The sequence below is a fragment of the Salminus brasiliensis genome, chromosome 11, assembly GCF_030463535.1.
Source record: "Salminus brasiliensis chromosome 11, fSalBra1.hap2, whole genome shotgun sequence".
Lineage (NCBI taxonomy): Eukaryota > Metazoa > Chordata > Actinopteri > Characiformes > Bryconidae > Salminus > Salminus brasiliensis.
Genome location: NC_132888.1, coordinates 2,731,599 through 2,751,557, shown reverse-complemented (window position 1 = coordinate 2,751,557; position 19,959 = coordinate 2,731,599). Strand labels below are relative to the sequence as shown.

General features: G+C 39.9%; 2 protein-coding genes across 2 annotated transcripts in view; one reads left to right on the top strand and one right to left on the bottom strand.

Annotated features, from left to right (window-relative positions):
* Positions 1-320: 320 nt before the first annotated feature.
* Positions 321-9,192, bottom strand: rnf2 (ring finger protein 2). The gene is made up of 7 exons (XM_072691410.1): positions 9,125-9,192; positions 7,206-7,325; positions 6,442-6,602; positions 5,303-5,518; positions 3,462-3,734; positions 2,830-3,001; positions 321-1,673 (listed from the first exon to the last, which is right to left on the bottom strand). Exons 2-7 carry the CDS (start codon positions 7,290-7,292, stop codon positions 1,572-1,574), a joined length of 1,011 nt encoding a protein of 336 aa, XP_072547511.1. The 5' UTR covers positions 7,293-7,325; positions 9,125-9,192; the 3' UTR covers positions 321-1,571.
* A 1,379-nt stretch (positions 9,193-10,571) lies between these two features.
* Positions 10,572-19,959, top strand: part of niban1b (niban apoptosis regulator 1b) — a 46,988-nt gene continuing 37,600 nt past the window's right edge. The window contains exon 1 of the mRNA XM_072691408.1: positions 10,572-10,740. Within this exon, the coding sequence (XP_072547509.1) occupies positions 10,686-10,740 (55 nt within the window). The 5' untranslated portion in view covers positions 10,572-10,685. The remainder of the gene's footprint in view (positions 10,741-19,959) is intronic.

Genomic DNA, 19,959 nt, shown 5'->3' with positions numbered 1-19,959 from the left:
CATAAGAGTAACTAACTTAAAAATATGACTAATTCTTGTAAATCTGATTTTTAAAGGAACCATATCCTACATTTATTATTATTATTATATGGGGCATTTTATTTATTGATTTAATTATTTATTATTTACACACAAAAATAAAGACATTGGAATAGGAGCGTCCACACTGCTGTGTACAACTATATGACTGGCCGCCATGTATTGTGCCTTATTCAACTACAGTCCCGTCTATAACCTCTGGTTCAGTGAGAGGTGAGAGGAGTAACACCTCTCTAGCAGCTGCAGATTTGTAATGTGTTATGAAAAAGCTCACTTCAGCATTTGCATATTTTGTTTTTTATTTTCCAAACAAACAATGTGGTATACATATATTTTTTTTTTTGTCCCCAAACAACAACATGAAATCAAACAACGCCAAACTAAAAATTCTTCATGCTCTAAAAAATGTCAATGGAAGATTTTTTATTTATTTAATTATTTATTTAAATGAAATATGACAATCAAAAATTCTGGTCCAGACCGGTTTACAGCTGACAGCTACTGATTCGGTTTATGAGATAAAACAATGGTTGTTTACTGGGATACATTTCCAATGCAATATGTACAATTCCAAAAGGTAAAAATGACGGATGCACTGAATGGTGTTGTGTGTGTGTGTGTGTTTGTGCGTGTGTGTGTGTGGGGTGGGACATGGTTGGTCGAGTGGTGATGCACAGTGGAGAAATTGCATTTACATCAAAAAATGCACTTAAGATCTCTCACAGACTAGTGGATCTAACTGGCCTACACTGATGTGAGGGGATACTGCCACTGACTGTAAATGCTATGGATGAGGAATTGCATCTCAATAGCAAAACAGAGAGCTATTCTTGCTCCGCCCACAAACCTGTCCTTTCATAGCAACTGTTGTGAGGTCAAGGTCAGCTTAAAGAGAAACTGAAGCTCAGTTTTTGTTAAAATTCCTAATCTCAGAGTGTTTTATTCAGTGTAAATGATGGGTCTTCTGATCAGGCCGGCATCTGCAGGGCTGCAAACCTGTCATCATTTCCAACCTTCTGAACTACAAACATCACAGCAGCCCCTGTACCCATGCATTTGTGGGCGGAGCATGAGGACGTCTGTTTGCAGTTCGCATTTGGATCTTACTGGAAGTCTGGTGAAGGCAACATCAGGCTACTGTCAATGGACCGCTGCTCAATAAGGGGCACTAAATGGACTTGCCAAAAAAACAAAACAAAAAACAAAAACCCATGGTCAGATACCAGTAAATCTCCCAACGTTACACCCTCCCTCACCCCATGTTCCCCTGGCCCTGTTTGCCTACAAAAGACAAAGACAATTTAAAAAAAAAAAAAAAAAAAAAAAAAAAAAGCAGCCACAGTTGTTGAGGAGCAAGATCCCCAAAACTAACATACTTCAGACAAAATAGAGAGCGAGAGCGAGAGAGAGAGAGAGAGAGAGAGAGAGAGAGAGAGAGAGAGAGAGCGAGAGAGAGAGAGACATAAAACGGGGCAAAGAAGAGAGAAATCAGTCCATCCTGAGCCTATTTAGGCCTTCGTATCTCGCTGGGTTCATTTGTGTTCCTTCGTCGGGGCGAAGTAGAGCTCCATGGGTTTGTTGACTTTCCAGTATTTCTCACTCACCAGCTCCAGAGAGAATGAGCCGTTCAGGACCTAAGAGAACATCACCATCATCATTATCATCATCATCATTATTATTACTGCTACTACATTTACATTTCTGGCATTAGTCTGACGCTCTTACCTGTGAATCATGTTACACAGGTAGGAGAATGTAGGAGAGATAGGAGTCTTGCCCAAGGACTCTTCTTAGTGCAGTCTGTCACTGGGAATATTGCTATTCACACTAATAACATAATATAACGCTGTATTTTTATAAAAAGTAATGCTAAAAGTAGTACTTGATTTCATATGATGGTCTCACATTGGCTGTTAAGATGGGACTTGGAAGTGCTGACATATTAAATTCCTTTTACAGACATGGATCGAGCTTAGTTTGGTGGTGGCTCAGAGGTGAGAGCACTGGGTCTGGGTACTGGTCTGCCTGCCTATCTCATTCTATCACTAATAGGGCTGCAGCTAACAATTAATTTGTTGATTAATAGAACGATTCTTTTTTTTCTCTCCAATGAGTAAATGAATCTAACAACTAATTTTTAGATTACTCTAAAGTGAGCGTGTTATGAATTAAAATATAAATAAAAAATCTTTTAATATTGAAATATTTTATTTAATTGTCCTTGCTAAAACACATAGAATGCACTTAAGGGCACTATTTCACAATCGTTTGAGATACCAAAGATACAAAATGCTCAACAGCACTATGCCTGAGTATCAAAAAACAAAATAACTGTAAAAGATTAGTGCTGTTTTAAGTGCCCTTAAAAGTCTATCTCTAAGTCTACGTAAACCCAGGGGAAGGATGATCCACTACCTCGGCTCCAGGACAGGATAGAAGTCTAGGTCACTGCTTCCACATGACTATGCTGCCTAAACAGTGTACCGCTGTAGTGAATCAGGGCCTTATAGTCATGAAGTAAAGTCTTCCACCAGTTAACGCAAATATTATTGATTTGGACATCAATAAATCAATTAATAGAACTGCTAATGTTCTGCACACCAAACGTGATCGTTTTAGATGGTATGGAAAATATGGAATTCTATTTCTGAGAACCTCCGCAGTCCACATTAATTCTCCCCAATCATGGCTGTCTCTGTCGTTGGGCAAAGCCTCTCGTCAGCTTTGTTTTAGTCTGATCTGATCTCCAAGTGATTGCTGCCACAAAGACCACACAGCTGCTGCACTTACTGTGAACTGGTTGTTGGCTGTGGGGATGTAGATGGTGTACTGTTTTTCGCTGGCCGCTTCCACGTTGATCGGGCTGGCCTCCCCGTTCTTGCGCAGCTCCTCCAGGGCGAGTCTCACAGCCAAGTACTTGGAGAGATGGTCCACTGTGGCGTTCCCCGAAGTCTTGATGTACCTGTGGACGAATTTCGAATCACAAAGCATTACTGAGAGGTTGTGGTGTGAAAGCGCATCACAGTGTGTCGGTCTGAGGGTGGCATATTAAATGCATCGAGTTTGGAAGGTTTAGAGTTAAATATGATTGCACGGTTGCATTTAATTACATTAAAAATGAACTATGCATAAGTCATTCGGACTAAAATGTCATTATTTTTTAAAAGAAAGAGAGATCAATTGTTTTTCATATTTCAGTATTGTCTATAAACAAACAAATCTTTTTAAGTGATGCAATTAATAATTTCCTAAAATTGACAGCTCCACTGTCACTATTAAGGATTATTATTATTAATAATAACAATAATAATAATGGTTTTGAAAGAGAGCAATAAGAACTGACTATATCCCACAGTGCTGCCTTAAATAAGCAACATCCTTCTATAATTATATCCAGCTGTGAGTTGCTCGTGTGCAGCCACCTCGTTTGTGCAGCGTCCTCTTTCTCCATGAGTGTGGGATGAGGCCGGAAAACCAGTTCGATCTCACTTGCTCCGTCCAGGGCCATGTCCCCTCCCCCGTTCTCTGTGGCGTTGTCCATGTCTAGGCCCGAGTCGTCTGAGGTTTTGGTGCGTTTGATGCTGGGCCCTGCCTCCTGGTTACTGTGCACTGAAGCATTGCTGCAGTGTGAACTGTCCCCGTTATCCTCTGCCCCGCTGCCGTTCTCGATCTGATGCTTCTTCCCCCGCTGCAGTCTGCAGCACCAGAAGACAGTGGAGATACAGAAATGGGAGACAGTCAACAATCTCAAATACAGTCCTGAAAAATAACTAGAACATCCCATGATAATTAACAATCTGACCTTCATGTGATTGATACAGAGAGATGCAGGTTATCTAACTGAACTCATACAACTGCAGATATGCCTTTAAACAAATCATAAAATGAAACATTTAATTTTCCTGTGAGGAAAAAGTCCACACCCCCACAAACACAGACATGCATTACTCCTTCAGATGTGTAGAATCAGAACCAGCTGCAGAACATCAGCTGCAGATGATCAGAACATGGTTAGAGAGGGTTCTGGATGTGAAACCTCACATTTAGGCCTCGTCCACATTAAAAACGCTGTTCTTAATCTCTGAAAAAGAAGCTTTCTGAAAACGGTTTTAAACGGTGGAGGTTTTGGTTTTTGTGGTCGAGAAATGGAGCTCAAAGAAAATGCTGATGTCAGAACGCATGCAGGTTTTTTTTTTTTATAGCATGCTCATGCAAGCACTTTTGTCTCTGTGTGGACGGAAATGTTTTTAAAAACAAAAGAACAAAAATCAAAACGAATAAATCCTGATGTGTGGACGGGGCTTCGATTTGGTTTGTTCTTGACTGTTAAAGGGGGTGTCCTTATTTTTTATTTACATGACATACAGAGAGAAAAGTATTAGAGCCAATCATTTATATAACCGGAATCTACTGACAGAAAGTGCAATTACATTCCAGGTACAGTGGAATCTCAACAGATTACATACTAATAATTATGCAAAAAATTTAGTTCACCAACATAAACAAATGCTTTCCAAGTGATGAAAAGCACTGCAAGGGTTTGTCTGCCCCTTCATCTGGACTGAATGTGGATTACATGGTAACACGGTTGGTGCAGAACACCTGAACTCTGGACAACTACCTAGAACCTCACCAGCTGCATGATGTGTACGCTCCAGAACAGGATTTTCCTTTATTAAAACCCCCTACCTTGTGGCTTTACCTTGCTGGTGTACAGTTAGAGACCGTAGCTCATCTGTAGCTGCACAGTTTGTGTTTGTCATACTCTAACGCTTCATTAGTGGTCAGTTTTTGACCACAGATCTCCTCTTGTCTGGATATGTTTTGGGTGGAGCACTCACCCTCAACCTACGCAACATGGGACTCCTGGTCCTTCATCGTTTCTTTTAAAATCAAGGGTATTAAAAGAGCTGATCCTGCTTTTGTTGGAGTAACTGTCTCTACTGTACAGAGAAGAGGCTTTCTACTAGATTTTGGAGGAGAATTGCTGTGAGAATTTGATTGCATTTAGTGACAAGAGCATTGGTGAGGTCAGGATGTTGGATGATTACAACCCCTACTGGCTGGAGCACCATCATCCATTATTCCAGAGAATACAGTTGTTTCACTGCTCCACAGCTCAATGCTGGGGGGGGGGGCTTTATACCCTTCTGGCTCACGCTCAAGGCATTTATTAAAAGGTGTCCACAAACTTTTGGTCTTGTGTGTAAAAAAATTAAAATAAATAATTAAATAAATAAAAAAAAGAAAATGCCCCACTGACCTGTTCATGGCTTGGATCTTGAGACCCTCCTCAATGCTGTGGCTGAGAGCCTGCTGGTTGTTGTGCTTGCTGATGCGGGCTAGCACCCGCTCTTGATGGGCCTCGTACTCGTCTCTGCTGGGGTAGATTTTACTGATCAGGGCGTCAAAGTTAGGGTCAGGACGGAGTGAACGTTTAGACACCAGCTTCTTCCTGCACGTTGGACACTCCTTGTTCCTGTGAGGGACAGACAACTCTGACAACTGAGATTTCCGAGAGAAATATGACACGTCGTTCTGATATTAGTAAGACCAATATCAACTGTACTTTCATTATGACAGTGCTTTGCTCTCAGGAAATCATTAACAAATGAATCGGGGTTTTGTTCGAACTCTTTTACTTTCTTTTTGCCGCAGCCACCTTCTGTTTTGTTCCTTAATTCTCTGTTTTAAATGCTTTCTATTATTTAAATTTACATTGAAGGCATTTAGCAGACTCTCTCTTCTCCCAAAGAGCTTCATTGTCACTCAGAAAATACCCTTAACTAGTTTATACAGACTAGAATCCAAAAGATTCTCTAATCTTAGACTCTACTAAATACGGAATTCAGTCTGGAGACAATACTCTACACACTAAGTCCTCTCAGAAGAGGAGGGTCGTCAGTCTGGGTTTGAGGACAGTGAGCGCTGGACACCCAGGTGAAGTTCGTTCCAGCACAGAAAATCTATCAGCATAGTGCCTCATCTAGACAAGACGCAAGACAACCGTATTTGCCATTTGTGACCGACACTTGGCCATCCGTGCAGTAAAACACACAGTGGACAGCGAGTACACCTGCCCAGAGCAGCGGGCAGCTGTTGTTGAGAGAGGGTGAAGAGACTTGCACAATGGCCCCAACAGTGGCAGCTTGTCAAGCCCGGTAATTGAACCCACAACCCTGTCAACAATAGCTCGAAGCTCTAACCGCTGAGCCACCACTGCCCCTGAAATGCCCCTAAAATGTAATCTAGTGCTTCGTCCTTCACTGTGACTGTAAACCACTCTGCGCTGTATTTCAAACGCAGGACGAGTGCTCTGGTTATTTTTATACTGACGTCTACCTCGTGATGTTTTTTCTGTCGTTTTATATCTGATAAAAACCCACTGAAACCGAAACTCACCCAGATCTGAGGGCTGTGATGATGCAGTCTGCGCAGAAGCGGTGCAGGCACTCCTTGGTGGTCATGGTGTTCTTCAGCATGTCCAGGCAGATGGGACACATCAGCTCACTGTGTAGGCTACGGGGGGATACGGCTATCTCCAGGCCATCTGTGATGGCCTCCTGATGGAAGAAACACCAAGAAACAACCAAAAATGGGGCAATCAAAAACCAGTTACGTTTTTTTTTAGGAGCCACCCCAAATGTAATCTCACTGTGAAACTGCAGTACAATGTACACCCATACAGACATGCTTGTGTAGGCTGCGTGAGACAGGCACTTCTCTTACACCATCATTAAATTCCTCACATTTACTTTTCCATTGCATATCTATCTATTTGTCAGTCCGCCTGTCTGTCTGTCTATGCCAGCATTGAGCTGTGGAGCCGTGGAACTGAGTTCCCCGGAGAAATGGCTGGTGCTCAATCCAATACTTGTGGGATGAGTTGGGGTGGTGAGCCTTCAACATCCTGACCCAACTAACGCTCATCACTAACTGCAATCAAATTCTCACAGCAGTGCTTTTAATACTCTGGATTTCAGAAGAAACAATGACTGATCAGGTGTCCCAATATTTGCCCCCCCGCCCCGATCTTATTGTATGTATGTATGTATGTGTGTGTATATATAAATAAATTGACAACTTATTTATTTACAGTTTTAAAGCTGTAAAATGAGAAACCATAGATTCAGACCAACCTAAAATGATGTCTCGTGCACACGTACCTGTGGAGTTCTCTGTAGCTCGTAGAGGCTCAGTTCCCAGGTCTTGCTAAGGGGTTGAACCCCATTTGTCTGCACTGTCTGAGTCATCTTTCACCAACCACAGAGACACGTTTCACCTCCCTGAAAAAGCAGGCAGAAGAAATATGAATGTCGTGGTTAATAAACAAAAACAAGCATAGAACACAAGCTGGATCGAACTCCTAAAGAGACAAAAAAAAAAAAAAACACATTGTTTTAAATAAATTTAGAAATATGTAACAAGAATGCTCAATTTTATAGTGTATATAAAAACATATGGATATATGTGAATAAAGATGTGCTCAGGTTTGATGACAGATGTGACACACCAGACCCCCCCCACCTATCTCTCTCTCTCTCTCTCTCTCATATATATATATATATATATATATATATATATATATATATATATATATATATATATAGATAGATAGATAGATAGATAGATAGACTGACTGAACGAGTACTCTATCCTCACAAAATTCTGGTCTCCTGGAATTATTATACATTATTTGCTCCTATTTTTCACAAATGTAAAACCTAATTTAAATACGTATTCTTATTTAGGTAATCTTAATATAAAGCAATTTTCCCAGAGCAGTTAAACAACTCAGAAGCCCATCCATATTGAGCTCATCAATCCTCATATCTTCATCCTCCTACATTCACGCCTGTACAGGTGAGTTTTCATAAGATTTGGGAGCACTAAATTGTGAAATAGGCATTTTACAACAAGTGACTCTATAAAATATATAAAATCTGTTTAAAATACCATTCGACAAACATACTGCAGCTGATTTACTGCACTTAATAATCTGTATATTGTCTTGTCGGCACATCTCCAAATTTTCTTCTTTATTTAGTATTGTTTTATTGTTGTTTTTATATATGCATGTCTTATTATTGTTATTTGGTGTCATCTCGAGGAGGATGACAGGTTCCCCTTTTGAGTCTTGGTTCCTCTCCATCTGGGGGAGTTGTTCCACCGGCTTGCTCAAAAGGGGCTCGAACCCGGATCACAACATTTGTTGTGAAAAGCCTATTTAAATACATTTCAACTGAATTATGCATGCCGGTACATCCGGACACATGTCATTATGATGTCCTGCATGTGATATTTTGAATATTGCAAAATTGTAATATAATTTCTATAAGCCTACATGTTTTATTTTCTGTCCATCCACACATTATATTGCAATTTTATGAAAAGTTTAGTTTGGTGGGAATTTAATTATGCAAATAAACTAAAAGCACAATGATATAATAATGAATGATGAGCTGATGAGCTGCATCAAGTGTTTTGGAGCAGGAAACACATGAAAATGTGCAGAACAGAACAGCAAACCCAACCTGAAGGACTGGGGAAATATTTCTACATGTTATCCTCTTATAAATAAGCCTTTAGTTTGATTTAATGTCTGATTATGTGGAGAAAGGCTGAATCTCAATGACAGAAAGGCTGCTGAGTGCTCCAGCTGCTAGAGGCTGCAGTCAGACAGGCCAGCCTGCTAACATTAGCCACTGAAGGCTGCTCTTCTCACTCTTTGCGTTATTAACAACGTTTGGAGTTAAACCAAGCAACCAAACCAGGACATAAACTCACATCCTGACCATGACAATCTCTAAACGTCCATAATGTTGAGCTTTACAGCCAAAACGAGCCCAAAACCTGCCGTTTTCTCTGTCAAGAAAAAATCGCAGGCAGCCAGACTGAGCTAGCTAGCACATCGACGGTAGAGTTCATGCAAATAACGCGATTTCTGTGCTTTAAAACATCGAAGTTTAGGTAAATATCGATTCAGCGCACACCAGGTATGTCTAATAATGTGAAATAAAAAGCTTTAGGGCACTAAAATGCCAGTAAAAGGTCTAAAACGCTGCGTGTTTATACACACTCTTACCTTTCTGTGTTGTGTACGCTGCCAGTTCTGGATAGCTCGATATGGCGGCATTGTGTGGCAGCGGTGCAGGATGGGAAATGTAGTCAAATAAGATATTGTAGTTTTTTTAAGGCACGCAAATGGATTTAAATCGACGTGTTAGTGTTTTTTTTTTTTTATTGTAGGACAGAAATGTTTGGAATTGAGTTATAGCTAAATGCGTGTATTTGGTAAAAAGAAAAAAATTGCGTTTATATTTTTTTTTCCTGAAACGAGACGCTCGTGCATTAGTGAAAGCGAACGTTATTTTTTGTAGTCCATATATATATATATTTTATAATATTTTTCGTCTTATATCATTAAATCAATAACATATTACTAATTTAATAAATAAAACATAATTTATTTTTAGCATTTTGAGAAATTCTCCGTTCCACCTTAAATGGCCTGAGGCGCCCGAATGTAACAGCTGCACCATTTAAGGTGGAACGGAGAAATTCTCAAAATGTACATTTACGCACGTTCAAAGGATTTTGCCACCTATTTTTCTCTTATTTACTTTAGAAACAGTCTGTACACTTCTAGTAAGCCTGTTGGAACATTGCTATGAGCATTTGATTGCGTTCAACCACAACAGAAACCGAGCGTTATTTTTTGTAGTCCATATATATATTTTTTGATAATATTTTTCATCATATTTCATTAAATCAATAACATATTACTAATTTAATAAATAAAACATAATTTATTTTTAGCATTTTGAGAAATTCTCCGTTCCACCTTAAATGGCCTGAGGCGCCCGAATGTAACAGCTGCACCATTTAAGGTGGAACGGAGAAATTCTCAAAATGTACATTTACGCACGTTCAAAGGATTTTGCCACCTATTTTTCTCTTATTTACTTTAGAAACAGTCTGTACACTTCTAGTAAGCCTGTTGGAACATTGCTATGAGCATTTGATTGCGTTCAACCACAACAGAAACCGAGCGTTATTTTTTGTAGTCCATATATATATTTTTTGATAATATTTTTCATCATATTTCATTAAATCAATAACATATTACAAATATAATAAATAATACATAATTTATTTTTAGCATTTTGAGAATTTCTCCGTTCCACCTTAAATGGTGCAGCTGTTACATTCGGGCGCCTCAGGCGCCCGAATGTAACAGCTGCACCATTTAAGGTGGAACGGAGAAATTCTCAAAATGTACATTTACGCACGTTTAAAGGATTTTACCACATATTTTCTCTTATTTACTTTAGAAACAGTCTGTACACTTCTAGTAAGCCTGTTGGAACATTGCTATGAGCATTTGATTGCATTCAACCACAACAGCACCATATCCTATGCATGGCAATCCCGTTCTAGAGCCAGGTGGCGCTGCAGCTTGAGAAGTTTGAGTAAGGGTGTGTGTATGTCTGCATGTATGTGTGTGTGAGAGCTTGAGAAGATGATGGGATGGAGAGGTTTGCTTGTTTGCGTTGCTCTCTCTATCTCTCTCTCTCTCTCTCTCTTTTCACCACTCGGTGTTTGACAGCCACGACAAGCGGACCTGAGAGAAACCTGTCTTCACCATGGGAGCGTCTTCCTCCAGCCTTTTGGACGACAGCAAAGCGAACTACATCAGAGGTACAGTTTTAGAGCTTAAAGAGGGAAACCTGAAGGAGTAACGAGGCACATATGAGGCTCAACGTGTTTCTGCTTACATAGAAATACTACTAACTTTGTCAGCTGCTTTACATTACTTTACATAAAAGAGGGCTAAATGAATTTTAAAGTTAAATAATGTCTAATAAATAGCATTAAACGTTATTACTGGACGACTTTGACTGTGGGAAAGGAGACTGAAACTGCCAGAAATGTAGAAAAGACGTTTTCAGTATAGAAAACTCACATATACTGCAAGTGGTGATCCACAGCTTAAAGGGGAAGTCTACCAAAGTTTTTAAAATTGTTGTAAAATTCAGTGTTTGACGTGTAAACAGTCACCCAGAGTAGAAGTGGTGTGAACTGAATCGTTACAGAGAAAACTACAGGCAAAGATTTCTGTACAGTGGTGGTGAATGGGACCAGGTGTCATTCTGACTACAGTACACATATATGGTCATTTGTTTTGCTATCCAGACAGGTGGGTCTGAGTTATATATGTAATGTTATTTTGTTTATATATGTAATGTTATGTAATGAGTTTATTTTGCTGAACATTGCCCTCCATGTATCCCTGTAGAAGTAAATTAACCAGGCCTAAAGCTTCTCAAGTCTATTGTACAGTGTCTCAGGCAGCTGGTAGTGTATTTGCATCCACTTAATTCCTCAGGCACCTGGTTCCTTTTCCATTCATGAATAGGGTGGAGGGGTGGGCGTGATACGGTCTGTACACCTACCATGTGAACATATATGACGTATTGATAAATTGGGCGTGTTTGGGGATTTTCTGTGGTGTTTCTGTTATTTTGGTCACCCCCCACTACATTAATAATGGTGCCGAAGGCCTTATATTTTCCTCTCATGTTGTGGTGTAGAGGTTAAACATCTTATTGGCCAAATAACAGCTTATATATATATAATTATTAGTTATTACAGAAAGGTTCCTCCACCCACTGCCTTCGCAATGGCAGTTTCAAAATACATCAAAATAGTCAGGTTGTGGGTGCGTAGTTTTTTTTAAATGTACAGCATCTGACAAAGAAATGTGAGCGCAGAGAGCAGGAAATGAACTCAAACTGCTTAATAAATGAATATCCATCCTTATTTGAGTAGCTGGAAACAGAAGGGCAGAAAGGGTACACCAGACTGCTGCGGCTGGGCTGTGAACTCAAGGTGAAGTAAATGCTAGCTAGCTAGTGGAAGCAGTAACACATCAGAATAAGCTAAGACGTGAAGCCTAAGAGTTCATGCAGCCCAGAGGAGAAATGAAAAAGGGTCGGGTTGAGGTGAGCGTGGCTAATTATCGTTTACAGTAACAGGCCCTCAAACCGGCTGTCCTGAACAGGGCTGTTTAGACCGGGTGAGAGACAGGTGCTGTGGTGCTGGACCTGTTCCTGTTCTTTTGACCAAAGCATGCCACAGACATTTCATGAAGACCCCCGGGGAACTGTGTTAGATTGTGGAAAATGGGTATATCACCATAGAAGATCCACGTTTGGTTCTGTAAGGAACTATTCTTGTAAAGAATCTGAGAGTGTGAACCTCTATTTTTTCTTTTAAAGTTTCTTCCTACATATATATCTTGTACAAAAACGTGTTTTATGGAACCAAAAATGGTTCTTAGATGTTCTAGAACCCTATGTAGCACCCAATTTTAAGACTTTTTCATAATAAGACTGTCAGTGTTGTTGTACATCAGCATCTAGGAATGCAGCTTGTTCATGCAGCAATTATTCCACTTCCCTCTGAACTGCAGTGGTTAAGGCATCAAAGTGTGGATGGTTTTAGTGCAGTGTTGTCAGTGTGTTTCCTTCCTGTGGCTCAAAGCACAGCTGGTCAGGAGATTGTTCTCCTGCCCGTTCATCTGGCCACTGTTTGGAGGAAGTGCTGGATTTCAGAGGAAGCAGTGCTGTTATCCATCCTTCTGGACTATATATGGAGATAAATTACAAGGCCTACCTTTTTTTCCAGTAGCCTAAAAGTCAGAGAGAGCGCTGATGCTTTGTGGATCATTATCGCTTTGTTTTAAAGGACCTGGTAATTAGGGATGCACCAATCTGATGCTAGGATCGGATTTTGGGCATGATGCTATCAAAATGAGCTGGATCAGATATCGAAAAATTAGTCTGATCCATTTTTACGGAACCCGATTCTGTATTTTCACTGTCTGTATTCTCGGTTTCATAACTCAGGATCAGAGTAACCTACAGACATCATACACAAATCACAGTAGACAGCAGGACTCCCCCTGTCTAACCAGCATGGTCCCCTTTACCCGGCATCAACTATTAGCGAGGAATTCAGCTCGTCTTCCTTATAAGGAGATCAGAGAAAGGAGGGGCTGCTAGCTCCGCTTTAGTCTCACAGACTTTGAATTATAGAATAAAAGTCCTGAGCCAGATGACCATGTGCCGAGGTCCACAGTTATTCATTTTAGGGACCAATAAACAGAAATTGGGTTCATTTATATCTGTGGTTATTTGTTATCGTGTGTTTTACAAAGTTAGTAAAGTAATGATTGCGTCAATCCTGATAAAGCCTAAGTCTCTCCCAGATGTTCAGGTATATGGCTTATTAATTCAACAATGGTATCGGATCGGCCGATATGCAAAGTTCATGTATCGGGATCTGTATCAGATCAGAAAAAGATGGATCGGTGCATCTCTACTGTGAATTTAGTTTTTCTTGATGTTGGATTCTTTACTTTCATTTCCACAATGTGTGAAAATCCCTTTATGGAGTTTGGATCAATAGACACAGCCCGAAATTACAGAGAATTAGAAGTAGTTTCTAACATTAACAGACATTAACCTCAAACCTCTAAGAGCTGGTTCTCCAGACATGGATGAAGTCTAGTTATGCACTACCTGTTTATTTAAATTCAGAATCTCCATTCAGAATACGGTCTAGTCCAGGACTAGACTTAATCCATGTCCAGAAAACCTACCATAAACATAAAAATTAGGATTCTTTTTCAGGAATGACTTGAAAAGAGTTGCTCTTCAGTTATTGGAGTGAGGGACACAGGTCTGGAAGCCATTGAGGTTCTGTAGAGTTTAAGAGATTAAATTACATTCTTTATAAATCAAGGGTTCTTTGTTGGAAGCAATGGTTCTATATAAACCCACAAACATTCAAAGAACCATTTGGATGCCTAAATGATTCTGCGTCTGGTTAAATGGTTCTCTGAATAAAAAAAAAGATTTATGATTCTATATAGCCTTTAAAGGGTTCCACTACTAATTGGTTTTCAAGGATTCAAGGATTCAAGGATTCAAGGAGACTTTATTGTCATTCGCATCACATGTGATACATGGGGTGGAACGAAATTGTGGTACCCAAGGACCCAGTTTTACCCAGACAGCAGTACTTAAATAAATAAAATATACATAAATATATAAAAATATATGTAAAAATGAAAATAAAAATAAAATACAGAGAGATGTGTTTAACCACGCCCCCAGCTGAAATTGAGGTTTTGATTGGTTCTTTCAATGAGTTTAACCACACCCCCAGATGAAATTGAGATTTCGATTGGTTCCCCCAATTAGTTTGACCAAACCCCCATCTTAAATGGATTGTTTGGTTGGTTCTTCCAATGGGTTTAACCACACCCCCATCTAAAATTGAGGTTTTGGTTGGTTCTTCCAATAAGTTAAACCACACCCTCATCTAAAACTGAGGTTTTGGTTGGTTTTTCCAATAAGTTAAACCACACCCCCATCTAAAATTGAGGTTTTGGTTGGTTCTCCCAATGTGTTTAACCACACCCCCACCTAAAATTTAGATTTTGGTTGGTTTTCCCACTGACCCTTTACTGAGTTTGACTTCACTCCCAGGTAAAATGGACATTTGATTTAATGTGCCTCTAAGTTTGCCCCAAATTTGAGAGTTTGATTGGTTCTATGGCTAAATTTGATTTGTTCTTCCAAGGATTTTGACCCCTAAAATGCAGGTTTTGATTGGCTTTTTCAACTAGTTTGACCACACCCCTTGCTTAAATTTACATTTTGATTGAATCTGCTATTTAATTCACATCCCAGCTGAAACTGAGATTTTGATTTTATAGTTTTAGAGTTGCAGTTAAGAGAGAGTGGACATTTATAAATGGCTTCAGGCAAATTAAAGGTAGTGGGATTCTGCCCAAGTACTTTGAAAAGTGGTGGATCGAATAGCCTGTGACTTCAGTGACCATAAGTACAAATGATTTATTCAGTATTTCACATATTGTGCTGCATTCAGTCCAGAAAGCCAGCACTTATAAAACATTTACTTTCTGTAATAAAACATTCAGTCGGTCAGTGCTCTAGATATACAGAATAATATCCACAATATAGTCAGAAAAGCATATTCTAACATACTGAGATGTAAGTCACGGTAGATAACGTCATATTGCAGGCTCCTTTAGTCAGACACCAGAAAAGCTATATTTTGCTCAGCTGCATGCATGGAGTGTTCTTAGCTTACCATTAAGGGCTTGTGTGGTCGGTGATGTTCTGAATAATCACTAGAATAGAAAATCCATGGCCCTGCTGTTGGTGTATGCACGCCATGTTTGTTATAGTGAATGACATCAGATTTTTGAGGCTCCTGAATAAACTATGAGCAGAATGTGGTTTAGCTGTGAAATAGAGAAGGCCCTCAGTCTCGCAGTGAATCAGCTTCTTGTGCTAAAAGCTCACACTATTTACCACATCCCTTCTGCTTTTCTGGAATGTGGCTTGTATATAATTATCTAATATATATATGCATATATGTAATACCTACATTTAGAGTGTGATTAATATTCACTCTAATGAGAGACTGTAGCTCCGCCTCCTCAGTGTATATCACAATACCTACATTTAGAGCATTATTAATATTTACTCTAATGAGAGACTGTAGCTCCGCCTCCTCAGTGTATATCACAATACCTACATTTAGAGCGTTATTAATATTCACTCTAATGAGAGACTGTAGCTCCGCCTCCTCAGTGTATATCACAATACCTACATTTAGAGCGTTATTAATATTCACCCTAATGAGAGACTGTAGCTCCGCCTCCTCAGCGTATATCACAATACCTACATTTAGAGCGTTATTAATATTCACCCAAATGAGAGACTGTAGCTCCGCCTCCTCAGTGTATATCACAATACCTACATTTAGAGCGTTATTAATATTCACCCTAATGAGAGACTGTAGCTCCGCCTCCTCAGCGTATATCACAATACCTACATTTAGAGCGTTATTAATATTCACCCTAATGAGAGACTGTAGCTCCGCCTCCTCAGTGTATATCACAATACCTACATTTAGAGCGTTATTAATATTCACCCTAATGAGAGACTGTAGCTCCGCCTCCTCAGCATATATCACAATACCTACATTTAGAGCGTTATTAATATTCACCCTAATGAGAGACTGTAGCTCCGCCTCCTCAGCGTATATCACAATACCTACATTTAGAGCGCTATTAATATTCCCCCTAATGAGAGACTGTAGCTCCGCCTCCTCAGAGTATATCACAATACCTACATTTAGAGCGTTATTAATATTCACCCTAATGAGAGACTGTAGCTCATGTGCCAAACTGCAAAATGCTAATTTTTCAATACTTTGTACACCTCTAGACTGTAGTACATTGTTTGTTTACGTGCTGCATCGCCACTCGTTACAATTATAAAAACAGTACGAATCATTTCAAACCCACATTATCACCTCCAGAGCGCTAGATGGCGCTGTCACCGGGTTCGATGAAGCCGCCTCAACCTTGAGCAGAACAGGCAATTACTCCGCTGCTGCAGTGAGGACACTACCGCTAGAGCTCTGTTAGTTTATCTCCAGAAGAAACTCCTCCATCTTCACCTCCTGCAAATACTCGTATGTGCCGGAATGGGCTGAGATCTTTCAGCTGTAGTTGAGTTTACAGAGAGTGAAGCTCAGGGGTTTGAGCTCCTCACTGGTTCTACAGATGAAACTCTTGTATGTGGCGGGTCGAGTCAGGTCTGCTCAGCTCTCTCTCTCTCTCTCTTTTGGGCGAGAGAGTTTGTTTAGAGAGTGAACTGAAGACTCGTGTTCATGAACTCTGTCTTCTACAGTCCTGTCCTTCTCCTACAGCCAGAGGAACTGAGACAGGCCTTAAGTCTGAGCATCTGAACTAATATAAACACTGATACCCAAACTTTTGACTGCTGTCTGTAAGAACTACAGAACACAGTACTGTACTTTTACTTTTACTAGTAATTAAGCAGTACTTTTTAGAATACTAAACTACTTGCAGTACTTAAGTACAGAAAAATTGAATACTTTAGTATTTCTACTTAAGTCTGGAGCTTAAAGAACTTCTACGTCTTGTTGGATGCGCTATGTTTTTAGATGATTTTAGCATGTCCTAAATGCAGTTATACACCATCCAATTACAGACTCACTGCACTTGTGTTGTAATAAACATCCTCCTTAACAGTTGTAAAGGTGGGAACAGGTCCTGCGTTTCTGTTGTAGTCCCGTATTTCAGAAAAAGTGACTTGAGTAGCATATGGCAGGAATCACAGCAGTGCCAGATTGCGACAGGCAAACAGAATGTGTTATTAATTAAGCAGATGCGTCGCACCACTCCCACCGCTCATTCTGCGAGACCCTGTGAATGATGTCATGCTTTATTCGCTGAGCCTGAGCGAGCTGAGCGGAGAGCTTCGTGCAAAAGCCAGATACGCCAGTCCTCTCTAGAGTTTTTCCTAAAATAGAAATCAGCTAAATATTCCATTTTCTAAGCAAGTAGGGTTCTGCACAGTGCTGGAAATGGTTCTTTTTGGTGCTATATAGAACCAAAAGGTTTTCATTAATTCACATGCACCATTCAAATGGTTCCTTGAGTTGTCATAGTTCTATAGAGTGCCGCTTTCTTTACCGAATAACCTTGAGGAACCCTCAAGGGTTTTTTTAAGGATTTTACACTCAGCAAGAAGAGTTCTTTTAAATGGTTCTGTGTAGAACCATCTGCAAAACATTTTCCACCAGTCCGTAGAACCAGGTAACCATTCAGATGCTTCCTCGAGTTGTCATAGTTTAATAGAGAACCATTGTCTTTACTAAAGAACCCTTAAAGAATCCTTATTTTAAGAGCGTATATGCAAAATGGTTCTGTGTAGTACTGAAAAGGGTTCTTTAAATCATAATGGTAGTGGAACCCTTTTTAGTGCTGTATAACCATAACCAAGGTTTTCATCAAGTCTGAAGAACCCTTACCACAGCTCTATAAAGAAACCACTGCCTTTGCTAAAGAACCTGTAAATATTCTTTATTTATATAATTGTTTATATTATATAAGCAAAAAAAGGTTCTATGTAGTGCTGATAATGATATCTTTTTGTATCACAATGGTAGTGGGAGTGTTTTCGGTGCTATATAGAACCAGGTTTATTGAAGAAAACCCTTCAAGAACCAGTTTCTACGTATGTACAGTCTAAGCAAAAAGGGTTCTATATAGTACTGAAAAAGTACTAAAGAAGGATTTAACCTTTCAGTGGTTCCTTGAGTCACACGGTTCTATGAAGAACTTTCACCTTTACTAAAGAACCTTTTGAGGAACCCTTTTTAAAGAGAGAAGATATGGTTCTACAAAGTACTGAAAGATGTTTGTTGATCCCAATGACAGCTGAACTCGTTTGGGTGCTATCTAGAACAAAATTTTAAAAGGTTCTATTTTTAACCATCCACAAAAGTTTTATTAATTAATTATTTAAAGAATCTGTATTGGTTCTATATAGGACTGCCTTACTGCTTTTTTAAGAGCGTATAGCTTTGTTAAAGTGTTCTATGTAGTACTGAAAAAGGGTTCTTTAATTCATAATGATAGTGGAGCCATGTTTGATGCTTTTTATTTACCTCAAAAATGTTTAAAGAACCGTTTATAGCCATTTAAATGTTTTTTTTTAAGTTGTCTTGGTTCTACACGAGCAATTGTTTCTATTAAAGAACAGTTGGAGAACCCTTTTTAAGAGTATAGGACACATTGCATTGCATTCAGTGACAAAAGAGCGTTGGTGAGGTCAGGATGTTTGATGATGATCTCCACCCCACCTCATCATCCCCAACCAACTCCCCACCTCAACCCAAAAGTACTGGATGGAGCTCCACCACCATCATTCCAGAGAACACAGTTCTTCCACTGCTCCACAGCTCCTCAATGCTGGGGGGCTTTATACCCCTCTACTAGCCCACGCCTGGCAGCATTAGGCAGCATGGAGCCAATAGGTTCATTATGAGTCCTATTCTATTGGAAGTACCTTTCTACAGTGACTACACAAGCTGTGTGTGTGCATTTGCACGTGTGTAATGGGTGTCAGCAGTGCGTGCAGCTTAAAGATACTGAATGCATTCATTAGAAGGGGTGTCCACAAACTTTTAGGCATGTAGTGTTAAATCAAGTTGTTGACGACAAGAAGGTGCTGATCTTAAAAAAGGGGCCAGTTTTGGTTCCCTAAAGAGCCAAATTAAAAACAAAAAGATCTGTGAGTGTGAAGAACTGCTTCTGTACTAATGCACGACCCTTTCTCTGAACTTTAAAAAGGTTCATTTACAAAAAATGATTCTATAAAAATCCATCCACTAGTTAAGGTTCTAAAAGTGGTTCTGCAGTGGCATCGCCCTGAGAACCCTTTTATTTTTAGCTTCATGCTTCATGCATTTAAATGAAGCAACCTGCCGATGTGTCACCTGATAATCTGACTCAACTGCGTCACTCTAGGGAACCTGTTAAAGATGGACATTAGAGACAAGGAGCACATCTATGCAGAATCTTCTGAAACCAAGCACTAGCAGTAGGTGATGATGTGGATCCCACCTGCCTTCACTGAGGCCTGAGTCACTGCAGAGTCGGTTCTGGAGATGTTTAGTCACCGCTGAGTTCCTTTTGTGTTTGTTCTGGTCTGGAGCTGCAGCTGTGGGTCACTCTGAAAAAATGTGGAACTGCTTTCAGCGAGGGTCCTGTAGAGCTTCAGCAGAAACGGGACGGTTTCACCCCAGTAAGGCTGATATTATCCGTGACCACTGGGGTATTTTGGTGCCTCGCTGAGACGGCGTTAGAAACCGTGAAAGGCATTTCTGACATGTTTCATGTGACCGTTTCGTTCGCCTGTTCTCCAGCTGCTTCTGCACTTTCAGCTGAGTCATAAACACGTCAGAAAGACGCTACGTCAGGAGAAGCTTCTATTCTGCCCA

Coding starts and splice junctions, on each gene's coding strand:
- rnf2 (XM_072691410.1), bottom strand. CDS start 7,292: ATGACTCAGACAGTGCAGACAAATGGGGTTCAACCCCTTAGCAAGACC. Junction 6,603..7,205: donor AGCTACAGAGAACTCCACAG/GTACGTGTGCAC, acceptor TTCTTCCATCAG/GAGGCCATCACAGATGGCCT. Junction 3,735..5,302: donor AAGATCCAAGCCATGAACAG/GTCAGTGGGGCA, acceptor CTGGTGCTGCAG/ACTGCAGCGGGGGAAGAAGC.